The sequence below is a fragment of the Cricetulus griseus genome, chromosome X, assembly GCF_003668045.3.
Source record: "Cricetulus griseus strain 17A/GY chromosome X, alternate assembly CriGri-PICRH-1.0, whole genome shotgun sequence".
Classification (NCBI taxonomy): Eukaryota; Metazoa; Chordata; class Mammalia; order Rodentia; family Cricetidae; genus Cricetulus; species Cricetulus griseus.
The window spans coordinates 101,997,542-102,010,524 of NC_048604.1; the positions used below are offsets into that span (position 1 = coordinate 101,997,542).

A 12,983-nucleotide genomic window follows, 5' to 3' on the forward strand; every position below is an offset into this window, starting at 1 on the left:
GGTGCATACCTTTAATCCCAGTATAAGAGAGGTATATAAGACAGAAACAGGGTCTCAGAGCTGGCAATTTGTCTCCAGCCATATTGAGGACAGGATCTCCCCAGCCTTAGGAGAGGTAAGAGCTCTCTGGTGGCTTGGCTGCTTTGCCTCTCTGATCTTCAGCTTGAATGCCAATATCTGTCTCTGGGTTTTTATTATTTGTGCTTCAAGGAATATTTGTCATTTACAGCATTTGTAGCACGCTGTGGAATTAACTTTGGGGCAATGGAGCTTTGAATAATGTCACAGGACCTGTGAACTACTTGAGGAAGCCAATGCTAGCCTTCCACAAGTCGGAATCCAGACTCATTGGCATTCTACACATGTGTATATGGACCATCAGGCTGTCTCCCCTGCACAGTAATCCATGTACTAACTTCTATTTTATGATACATACTCTCGAACTCCTCTTGACCTATACTGTGCTTGCTTTGAACCACAGCCCAATAGTCAGGTAAGAATACAAGTGATTCTTGCCCAGACACTAAGCCTTGTGGAATGAACATTATAGCACCCAAGATTGGTGATGCTCTGTAGTGCCCTAGACAAATCAACTTACTTGCCACTGGGAATAAGGAGGGAGACAATGGATTGCTAAATAAGTGTTAAAGGTTTTCTAATCCCCTCTTCCTTTATCTCATTGCCAGAGATGAAGAGACTGGTTTTGACTTTCCTTGGTTTAAATAGGGGACAATGTTATGGCTTTCAGTTCAAGAATACTGACAGTGAAGGCCTGAGCATATTGTTAAATCAGGAGTTCTCAGATGACCCTAAGTGTGTGGTGTTGGAACCTTGATATCAAAATAAGGCAGCATTGGGAGGTGGGGTTCAGTAGTGAAGAGTTTAGATTATAGAGGTGAGGTCTAGAGTGTTCTCATGTAAGTGACTTCTCATTCATGCAGGATTGGATTGGTTTTGTTGAAAACAGGTGTCCTGGTAGAAGCACGGAGCTGAAGGTGCAGGTATCAGTGTATTTATCATCATCACAGATTGTTATAAAAGCTTAATAAAGAATCAAACACAGCAGGAGAGTCCTCAGTGAGGTCCTGCTGTGGCAGTTAGGAGAAGTTACCTAGCCTTGCTTCCTGTATTGTTTGTGTGGGGGCATATTTAAATAGATAAGAATTGGGCAGCTCATTATCTTGCTAGGTAGTACATTTGCTAGCACCTATTGTCCTTCCTGTGACTGGGTATTTTGGATGAGGTTCTAGGAGCCTTTAAGAGTTAGGCTCTAATTGAGATTTGTATTTTACTTTTAGCCCCTTTATTTTTTGCTTCCCCCCTTTTGGCTTTTCGAGACAGAGTTTCCTTGTATAACAGGAACTAGCTCTGTAGACCAGGCTAGCCTCAGACTCACAGAGATCTACCTGCCTCTGCCTCCTGAGTGCTGAGATTAAAGGTGTGCACCACCACTGCCTAGCATTTTTGCCTTTTGTTTCTACATGTTTTAGCCTCTTGTACACACTCCTGTCAGCTCTTCTGCTTTCTACTTTGAGTGGAGGCAACATGAAACTCTCACTAATTCTGGTCACTGATCTTGGGCTTCCTAGCCTCTGAAACAATAAGCTAAAAAGCTTCTTTTATTTTGAATTCCCTAGCCTCAGGTATTGTGTTACAGTAACAGAAATCAAACCGAGACACACGATTGATACCAAGAATCAGGCATCGATATAAATATACCTGTAGACATGGACGTGGTTTTGGAAGTAGGTCATGTTAAGAAGTGTGGAATTTGGAGAAGACAAAGCAAATCCTAGAAGGCCACAAACACAGCATTAATAGCAATTCTGATGAGGGTTCCCTAGGTCAAGAGGGTGGTTATTGTAACCTGCCTATAACAGACTTTACTTTCCTATGCTATTCTGCTGTCTGAATCAGGTTCCCATAGAACATTATGTACTCCTCTGGTAGGAATGCCTTGGCCTGCCCATGGAATGCCACAGGCAAGATGTTTCCTCTCCCTTCTCAGTAATCTAGCTTATCTCACTCAAGGGTGTTATGCAAACAGCCCCCATTTGGCTATGTGACCTTCTGTATCCGCAGCACATCTGGTGACAGTGATGAGAAACACTCTGTATGTTTAGCATTGTTTCTCTGTCCCTCCTTTGAACCCAGAGACATCTTGGAACACAATCTTGAAAGATGCCCAGTAAAAGACTCTTGAGCAGCATTGTCTTGATCCCCCTGTGTCTGTTGAATCTTAAATTCAACTGCAATTCCTCTACACTGGTCAAGGAATGAGTTGCAACTGGTTATGACCAGAATGCTGACAGAAACATGGACAAATAAACTCCATTTGGGTGAGATCTTAGAGGGTTAGATGGAGTCTTATTTGGAGCTAGAATAAGGGTTATTCTTATTACACAGTTGCAAATAATTTGGTTGCATTATGCCCATGCCTTTGTGTCTGAGCTGCTGGAAGGGTAGAATTTCTTTCTTTCTTTCTTTCTTTCTTTCTTTCTTTCTTTCTTTCTTTCTTTCTTTCCCCCCTGGGGATCTTCCCCCCCCTTTTTTTGGTTTTTTGAGACAGGGTTTCTCTGTAGGTTTGGAGACTGTCCTGGAACTCCCTCTTTAGACCAGGCTGGCCTCGAACTCACAGATCCACCTGCCTCTGCCTACAGAGTGCTGGCTGGGATTAAAGGTTTATACCACCTAACTGCCTTTTTCCCCTTTTTAAATTTAAATTAGAAACAAGCTTGTTTTACATGTCAATACTAGTTCCCTCTCCATCCCCTCCTCCCTTACCCCCCACCGGCTCCCTATCCTACCCCCTTTCTGCTCCCCAGGGAGGGTGAGGCCTCCATGGTGGGTCTTCAAAGTCTGCCATATCATGTGAAGCAGGGCCTATGTATACCAGGCTGACCTCAAATGTGCAGCAGCCCTCTAGGCTCTCTGTCTCCAGAGTACCGGGATTACCGACACACATCAGCACACCTGACCTTCAGAGGTGGAGCTTAAGGAGGATGGCTAAAATATTTGAGGGACTGAAATATCTAAACAGGAAAGGGCTGAAGCAGCTGTACCATACCTTTAACCATTGACAATCAACTTGATGGTAGAATCACCCAAGAGACAAACTTCTGGGCATGTCTATGAGGGAGTTTCAACACTAGATTCACGGAGGAGGGAAGCTACAGCCAACTATGATGGGTAACATTTCTTGGGTTGGAATCCTGGATGGAATCAAAAGGAGAGATGGAGCTGAACATCACACCAGGCTCTCTCTCTCTCTCTCTCTCTCTCTCTCTCTCTTTCTGCCTCAAGCTTCTGCTGTCATTTCAAGCCTTCCTTCCTAATCGCCGTGAGTCAAATTATAAATTCTGGGAAATTGAGTCAAATTATAAATTCAGGGAAATCCTTTCTCCCCTAAGATGTTTCTTGTTTGGTATTCAGAGTAAAGTAACTAATACAACTGCTTACAGTAAGGTGAGTGTGGGAAAACTGACCTAAGACGTAATTACAATTATAATTAAAAGATAGCAGACTATTAAAAATGGACAATTTGCAGCCTTACATAAAACAAACAAACCCCAAATGTTCTGTTGGAGTATTGGCAAGCAATCAGTTAGTATGGAGATCAGCAGGACTGGAAGAGAGCCAGGTACCATGAGTCAGAGACAAAGGCATTTCAGAGGACTTTCTGGTTGTCCCTCCCATCCCAGCAACATTAGAGCCTTAAAGGGCAGAATAGGTTCACTGCCCAGGGTTCCCTTGGCCTCTGACCCCTGGTTTTCAGCTGTAGTTTAGGTGGGTTCGTGTGCAACTCAATCATCACTCAAGGGTGCACAAGCAATAAACTCAGCAATTCACATGTGCTGCTGCTCCTTCTCATTCTGCAGGTGTGCAGAATCCAAGAGCCACAGAGGCTTGGCAGCCCCCTCTTAGATGACAAAGGATCTAGTGGAGTACTTGGCAGACGAGGCAGAAACCTGATGCGGGGCTGGAAATACCACAGGGGATCCCCACTAGAGCAATGCCTCTGAGAGTTGTGGGAATACTATCTCTCCTGCTGGTATCCCCAACCCCCAAGACAGAGCACGCAGAGCATAGGACAGCATACTGGGAAAGCTGCAAACACCAATGTGTAGCTCTGACAGAAGACAGCAGCTACATGAACTGAGCCTCACAAATCCACAGAGGCAGGATTATCTGTAGCCAGAGGAATCCACCTCTTTGTTCCAATGTATCCAGAGAGCGGTACCTGGAATGAAAGTTGATCTTTCAGTTTTAAGAGATGATGTCAACCTTTCTGGGCTTAGATTTGCTTGGGGTCAGTTACTCCTTCCTCTTGGTTGCATTCTCCCTTCAGGAAGGGGCCTATCTGCTCTATCTCTAACCCACTGTTGCCTGTCAGAAGTAGATCACTAGTTTTGATTTCATAGATTTGAAACTGGAAGGAAACTGCTTCAAGTCTCACATGAGAGTTGGGACTTTTGAGTCAATGCTAGAATCTTTTAAGACTGGGACAATTAATATGGAATGAACACATTTTATGCAATCAGAAGGACATGAATATATGTTTGAACCCTACTTCCTTAGTATAGCAATGTTGGGAGGTGAGGCCTTGTGGGAAGTGTGTAGGGTGTGTGAGAAGAGCTCTTGTGAATGAACCCTTGACTTTCATGGCTTTCTCCCATGAGTGAGGTCTCACTTTTTCGAGAGTGGGTTGTTAGGAAGCGAAGCTGCTACATGTGTCTTGTCTCCTGTACTTGCTCTTTCACTTTTCACCATGAGCCAAGGCAGCATGAAGCTCTTGCCACCTGCTCTAGCACTTCCCTGTATCCAGAACCATGAAGCTGAAGTTCCCAGAAAACAGAAAAGACACACTTGTGTTAAAGGGTCTGCAAGACCAAGTGACTGCATGTCCTGATTATGGGATGTTAAAATGTTCAGACCAGAGCCAAATTATCTTGGGGTGTTTTCAGTCCCTTAGAAAACTACTCATTTCCCACCCAGATATTTGACACCTGCATGATTATTAAGACCTTTGAAATGCATTCTTATTGGATCACTAGCTCCCACCAATCCAAAAGCTTAGAATGGTGCTGTATAGCATCTTAAACTTGTACCAGATGTTTCCCTGTTTTGCTGCAACCCACCTTCCTCTGGTACCCAACAATGTATTTGCTAAATTCCTTGATGTATGGCTTTCTTTGTCCTGAAACTAAGAAAATCTAATGCAACTATTTCCATATTGGAACACATCTTTCTGGGCAGCTGGAGCCTGTGTTCCTGGACCATGGTTACTCAGATTTGGCTCAAGAGTATTTATTAGCTTTGAGGTGAAAACTTTCTGTGTCAACAAGCCCACATGACCCTCTCTTCTTTAGAATCATGTTTTGATTATAGCAACAGAAAATTGACTAAGGCACATATCTGTGGTAGAATGTACGATTTAGACAAACTTTCCAACCTGCCAAAAATCACTGATCATGGATGTCATGACCACATTGATTTGATAGAAACTCCACAATTTCTGTATTTACCTCATTACAAACTAGAAATATTCAGTTTGCAGGTCAGTGCTTCAGATAATTCCTTAAGTGTCATTGTTCTAAACTTATTTTCCTCTATCAACATGTGCATAGAAACACAAAGCCATAAGTATTATGTGATTATTTCCAATGACAAAATATTGGAAACAATCCAAATGTTCAGCAGTAAAAGACTGGGAAAATACCTTATGATACATTTCTTAAAAGAAATGCTATACGCTTGTTGAAAAGTTGGAGGGGCTAGAGAGATGGTTCAGTGGTTCCAAGCCTGTGTTGCTCTTGCACAGTTTCAGGTTCAGTATCCACCACCCACATGGTGCATACACACACATGCTAGCAAAACACTCAAACACATAAAATAAAAATAAATAATTTTTAAAAAATTTTAGAAAGTATACACTTTGTGAAATATTGCAAGCCCAGAGCAAAACAAAAGGAGATGTGTTCTGGGTTTTTCTTTTATGGTTGAAGAAGAGATAAAGGTTTTGGTGTGCACTGAAAACTAGAAGTTGTGGCAGAAACTCTTAGTAGTATTCTAAATCTGTATTTCTTTTCTTTCACCAGTTAAGTAGAGCCAATTAGGCCTTCACCAATGGAAAGTGGACAAAGACAACATGCCAAGGGTGAGTTTGGACATTATGACTCCACTTTTGTAGGTTTTTTTTATTTTGATTCCTTGCCACGCTGTGTGGGGACATTTTGAATTGAATCTAGTTGTAGTGGTAAGTCATCACAGGTCAGGCAGATGATGTTAATTCCCTAGGGGACAGCAGTATAACAAGAGCAAGGAAACTTGGGCATCCACACATAGTAGAGCCTTGATATTAACTTCAACTGTCTTTATTGGGTCAATCAATGCTGGGTGTGATGGTTAATGTTGATTGTCTACTTGAAGAATCTAGAATTTCCCAGAAGTCAGACCTCAGGGGGATGCCTGTAAGAGAGTTTCTGAATTAGGTTAGCTTCTGGCTATGTCTATGGAGGGAGTTATCTAGATTAGGTTAACTGAGGTGAAAAGGCCCACCTTAACTGAATGACACCAGACCCTGGCCTGAGATTCTGGACTGAATAAAAAAGAGAATGACTTATTATCAGCATTCATTTCTCTCTGCTTCCTGACTGCAGACACAATATAAAAACCTTCTTCAAGCTCCTGCCACACCATGACTATTCCCTCAAACTGTCAGCCAAAATGAACACTTCCTTCTTTAAGTTGTTTTCATGGGGTATTCTGCCACAGCAACAAGAAAAGTAACTAATATGTTTGGTGCAGAGAAATAAAATTCTGTATTATTGGATCTCTGTGTTATAACAACCTAACTGTGAAGCAAAGGATGGGTCGTGTAAAGGTTTATGATTCATTGTGTATACCGATATGACATTTGAAAATTTACAAACCATTTTTAAGTACTAGCATATATGATTTGAAATTAATAACAAAAATCAGAGCAATGGCAACTTTTTCATCAACAAATGTCAAGTCTGAATTTCTCAAATCAAAAACTTGAATGAGGAATCAGGGAATTTTGGAACCATTTCATCAAGCACTGAATCCACTCTCTTCAGTTTCTGAGTACATTTGTTAAGGAGAAAGTAAAGCTGCTTGTCACTCTCCTGAAGTCTTGATTCTGTCAACGGACTGCTTCCAAAGAGCATATGCTTCCTAGTGATCCTTCCTGACTTCCTGCATTGGTTATGGTCCTCGTATCTATGAGCAAAAGCCCACCAAGAGGTAACTTAAGGGACAAAGGGTTTACAGTGGAGCATGGTTGGAGCCAATAACAGCTGGTCTTGGTGGGAGAAGATGTGACAGTGGGAGGGATCTCAGCTGGGGCATGAGGCAGCTAGTTGCTGCATGTTAGTAGTAGTCCAAAGCAGAGAACCAAAGCCGGAACTGGGTCACACTAAAAGTCATAAGCCCCATCCTCATAGTTCTATGATTATTATCTAAGCCTTGTGTCCAGAGGGTTCCACAACCTCCCCAAACAGCACCACCAACTGAGGACCGACTGTTCAAACACAAGGGTCTGTGGGGGACACTTCCCATTCAGATATAACAGTAACACTACTGAAACCATGTCTACTTAACTTTTTTTTTAAAAAAAATCAAAACTATTAGGGACTATAAGAACAGCCTTTTATCAGTTATGAAGAAGTTAATGTTATCACCCCCCCTGCCGTGTAGTTGAATATGTTCATGTATGTAAGTGTATGTGGAGACAACTTCAGTGTCGTTCTTCTCGGATATCATCTACCTTGACATGTTAAGTGAAGGTCATTCACTGAGACCTAGGAATCCCCTGATTATGATAGGCTGGATGGCCATTAAGTCCTCTTTCACTCCCCTCCCCTGCCAGCCCTGACTTTTTTTTACTAGTGTTATGAGAACTCCTGTGAGTCCTCATGCAGCAAGCACACTTTTCCAAGGGAATTTTCTTCTCAGGCCTTATGTTCTTATATTTGTATAATCTCCAGTTGTTCACATACAAATGTCATGAGATACTTTATGCTGATGAAGGACAGAGGATGCTATAGACTGACCAAAAGAAGCAAGAGGATTTTAGATGTAGTGAGACTGTCAAACTTGTTCTGTTCAGGAGAATTAATAAAAGATACTAATAGACACTTTGGATCTTTTTCTTCTGAGACTCAAATAAAATAGAATTAATTTCTCTATAATAATTATCTTAATATGAAAACTGCTTCCATATGGATTTTTCCAGAAGATTTTTCAAAAAAGTAATCTCAAAAATAATCCATGCAGATGACAACTTCTATATTACAATTCTGGTTTCCTATTATAGAATTACTACACATTTGTCATGTAAAATGAAGAAATAGTAATCATTCATTTAAGATGTACACCAATGGTAATTAACAAATACTCCAAAAGCTTTTCATTTCAATGGATGCCTTAAAACTGGTTAAGAAATAAAAGGAATTTGAAAATTATCCTTTTCAGATTTTAAGTCGCATCAAAACCTTAAAAGTAAATATTGTAGGCAATGTTTGTAAAAGTCAGAGGGGAGTACGTGAGAAGGTTTGGAGGGAGGAAAAAGAAGGAGGAATTGATGTAATTATATTATAATCTCAAAAAATATTTTAAAAAGTCATTGTAAACGAAAGTTTAATGCAATCACAATGTAATATAACCCCATAGCCATGCCTATAACATCAATTTCACCAGTATCCTAATGGCAAGTTATAGTAGCAAATGTTCTTAGGACTTGAAAAGTAGGTATAATAGGCTACCTGCTAAGATTGACCATATGATCTAACTCTCTGGTATTGATAATTTGTGATAAAGATGGCAGGCTGTCCCTGAATTTCAGTCCAAGAATGGTTAATGACTGACTCTCAGACAATCATTTATCTTGGTCAAACTATTTTCTCTTATCTGAGGTCCTCCTAATTCTGTTATCCTGGTTTTCAGTAGCTTTCCCTGGACCTGAGGTACTTGTTGCCTGGAGCTGGTAGACTCTGTGGTTGACTTTTATCAAATAGAATACTGCTGCACTGGTATGCTAGCATTTACCTGATTAGCTTCCAAAAGACTGGCTACTCTTGCTATAGACCTCTGTGTCCCCTCTTGTTGGCTTTGATGAAGCAAGCTGCCGTAGGAGAGAAGTCCATAGAGCAGGCAGCTGAGAACAGTTTTTGGCTAACACTCAGGAGAAACTGAATCTTGAGGACAATTGCTTGGAAGTAGATTTCAGAGTGAGGTTTCTGAGAGAAACCCCATGCATTTTAGTTACTCTCATGCCAACCTTGTCCTCTCTCTCCCCAACTCCTGCCAACCTACCTACCCACTTCCTTACAAGACCCTTTCTCATGTTCAGTACTTTTATGCAGGCCCACTGCAGGCAACCATAGTTGCTATGAGATCATGTTTGCAGTGACTGTGTCATGCCCAGAAGACAGCATTTTCAGCTCTTCTCCATGTCTTCCAGTGCATATACTCTTGCAGCCCCCTCTTCCACAAAGCCACCTCACCCTTAGAGGAGCTCAAACAAGAGTCCTGTTTAGCACTGAGTATGCAATTGCCACTTTTTCTCATCACCTCGAGTGGCCATGAGTCTCTGCACTCACCACAGTTCACTGCAAAGAAGCTATGTGTTTTTATGATGGCATGGAGTCATGATTTCCCAGCATTAGTATTGCCTAATGGAATCAATGTACAAATTGTTATACCGTGAATCATTTTCAGTCAAGACCACGTTTTTCAGACTTTGCCAAAATAAGTGTTCTGCTTTGGGGTTGTCAGGCCACTGGAGAATGGAGCTCTTACAGATTCGCCGTCGCAGCCTCAGGTACTGTGAGTACTGTAACACGGGCTCCAGGAGAATGAAGATAATCACATCCATGTTCTCATCCATCAGCCTCTGCAAGGCCAAGTAAAAAGCTGTTTTAAAGTTCCAGCTCTTGGCGTATTTTTTGGTTAAAACAAAGATCGTTTTCTTGCTCTGGTTTATGCTCTGCATGAGGTTATCAATAATAGCTAACCCCGGATCCCAATCCCTCTCCTCTAAGCAAAGGAGGACATTTTTGTCTTCACTTTCTTCAAGGTGGTAACGCAGATCATTTATTACCCAGTCTGTAACAGATACATCTTTGGTGTCATAAGAAATGTAAGCATCATAGAAAGTTCGGGATGTGTCCAAAGACCTGTAGCCTCTTAACTTAGCTGAACACATGTGATAGATGAACCAAACATCCCAGTAAAACAGATGGTGAACCAGGGCAGACAACATAACTGTGGATGTGATAAGGAATGTGAGGGAAAACAGAATGGCTGCAATGGTATCTGAAAGACAAGTCATGAGCTCTAGATGCATGATACTCTGCCCTTTTTGATCCCCAGGACTGGTACAAATAGCATCTACCAACCTAGGAATTGTAATATGCACATTTTCATCTATCCAGCTTCGAAAATCACTTATGTCGCACGTGCAGTCAAAATGGTTCCCACTTAGTTCCAGAACAGACAAGTTTGTTTTTGTCTTGGTTTGCAGGGAGGACTTATTGATCATCCTTATCACATTGAAACTTAGATCCAGGTGCACTAGACTACTGGCTTCAGAGAGGAAGCCAGAGGGCAGGTGAGCAAACTTATTGTGGCTCAGCAGCAGTATCTTCAGGGACTTCGTAAACTTAGATAGGCAATTGGTTAGAAAATACAGCTCGTTTTTCCGTAAGTCCAGCAAATAGAGCCGAGGAAAATGCTGGAGGGATGTCCAATTAAAGAAACGCAACCTGTTACTATTGATATGTAACTCTCTGAGGCTCTGGGGCAAGCTGAGGAATGCTTCGTTTGGGATTTGCTGAAGGTTATTGTAAGATAAGTCCAGGCGTGTCAGATTCCAGAGACTTCTAAAAATGGTCCAGTAGCTCTTATCATCCGCATTCCACAAAAGGTCAAGGCGGTTTCCACTGAAAACCAATTCTTTCAGGGACATGCTTTTCAGCTCTTTGTCATCTGTGAGAGTGTAAATGCCATTGTAGCTCAGGTTTAACACCTTGAGACTTATTAAGTTCTGGATAAATCCTAGACGGTGTGTTACCCCTGCTATACTGAAATAGTGTGCGTTGTGGCTCAGGTCAAGCACTTCTAGGTTGTGAAGTTCATTGAAAGCCTTGTTATCATCAAAGTCTAGTCTGTTGTTGGATAAATCCAAATATTTGATGTGGGGCATGGCTGAGAATTCTGTGCCATTCAACACTTGACTGTTGGCATTGAAGGACAGATTTAAGCAGGCAATGTCCTGAAAACCTTCAAATTGATTTTTCCCAATAACAAAAATATTGTTCAAACTTAAATCCAAGGCTTTGCCATAAGTAGTACACTGTGGCCTTATTAAAGGTTTTGTGCTATGATAAAAATTCGAGTGTGGATCAAACTCCGGGGTCATTGAGCGACGTTTACGGATATGATATGGCAAAGAGGAGCCATCTGTACTGTCTTCTCTGGGTGATATACGGTTTTCTGACAAATAAATAACTTTCAGGTTGGGAAAATCTTGGAAAACTTTAAAATCAATTTTCCTGATAAAGTTAATGCCCAAGTTGATAGTCGTTAAGTTTGGAAGACTCTGGAGGGGTTTGAAATGTTCCTGTTTAAGCTCTCGGAATACATAGCCCTTTAAGTGCAATTTCTTGAGAGAATGAAGCATAGAGAAGTTTGGGGAAATAGTAATCGATTGTAAATATTTTGTATGTTGAAAGTTGAAAGATAGATCAAGGATTTGTAAATTGGGTAGTTTTGTTAAAAATTCTCCTGAGGCAATTTCCTGCAGTAAATAGTTGAATTCAAGATGGAGTTCCTTCAGATTTGTCAGATTATTGAACCAGGTGGATGGAATCCACGTGAGGGAAGTGCTGGAGAGGTTTAGATAGAGAAGTTGGGTGAGACTTTGAAAAGCAAGAGGATGTATGTGGATGGAACGGTTTCCGTGGCAAGGTGTGCAATTAAAGGGGGCATTGAAACACCTTGGACAGTTTCCACTCAAATCTAGTAATGTTAAATGCTCCAGTCCCTTGAAGTCATCCTCAGTGATATTCATGATCTTGGCATTGCTCAGAAAAAGTTTTGTTAGGGAGTTTGGTAGTTTGGAAGGCACGTGGACAAGCCTGTTGAAAGATAATGAGAGCACCTTCAAGTGTGTAAGGGCTTCAAAGGCTCCGTCTTCCACGCTAAAGTTTTGATTACAATAAAAATAGCAGTTCCAGCCCAAATAGAGTCTTTCTAAGTTGCTAAGCCCCAAAGTGTTGTTTTTAGTTACCATAACTATATTGTTTTGAATTAGGCTGAGTTCTGTCAAAGACTCAGGCAAGCCAGCAGGCATGGAGTATAACTGGTTGTCTTCAAGCAGTAACACCTTTAGATTTGTTAGGTCAAGGAATGCCCCATTTGTAATATTCATACCATTTTTATTTTCATTTGGGTGCTGTTGATTGGCATTGTGGTTCAGATTTATTTTAGTGAGGTTTTGCAGCTCTCGAAAGGACTCGTTTGTTACATGCATGATGGAATTGTGAGACAGGTCTATTTCTGTCACATATTTGCCTATAGTTGGGGGAACTTCTTGTAGTCGACGATCATTGCATTCTGCAAGCACAAGGTCATTTTTCCTTTTCTCATCACAGGGATAGCTTCGGGAATAATTTACTTTGAAGAACTCACTGGTTCCAGAGGTGAGCAGGCAAAAGTAGGTCAGAATCCACGACTGAAGGGACATGTTTTCCTAAAGAAAAGCAAAAGTGGAAGCACAGCATTAGAGTGGCAACATTGGCTGGGTGTTGCTTGGCGAAATTAGCAGTGTTCCATCATACTTATATGAGAGTTGACTTGTGAAATGCTACAAATAGTTCAATACATTGCGTCAGAAGAGTATATTTGCAACAGAATATTTGTATGTTTTTAGCTTCCAGGGTGCTAAAAATGTTAAATAT

The 12,983-nt window shown here is 41.3% G+C and overlaps 1 protein-coding gene across 1 annotated transcript; it reads right to left on the bottom strand.

Moving 5' to 3' along the window:
* Nucleotides 1-9,685: 9,685 nt before the first annotated feature.
* On the bottom strand, nucleotides 9,686-12,769 carry Tlr8 (toll like receptor 8). Its single transcript, XM_035449840.1, has one exon. It carries the CDS (start codon nucleotides 12,767-12,769, stop codon nucleotides 9,686-9,688), a length of 3,084 nt encoding a protein of 1,027 aa, XP_035305731.1.
* Between the last annotated feature and the right edge of the window lie 214 nt (nucleotides 12,770-12,983).

Coding starts and splice junctions, on each gene's coding strand:
- Tlr8 (XM_035449840.1), bottom strand. CDS start 12,769: ATGTCCCTTCAGTCGTGGATTCTGACCTACTTTTGCCTGCTCACCTCT.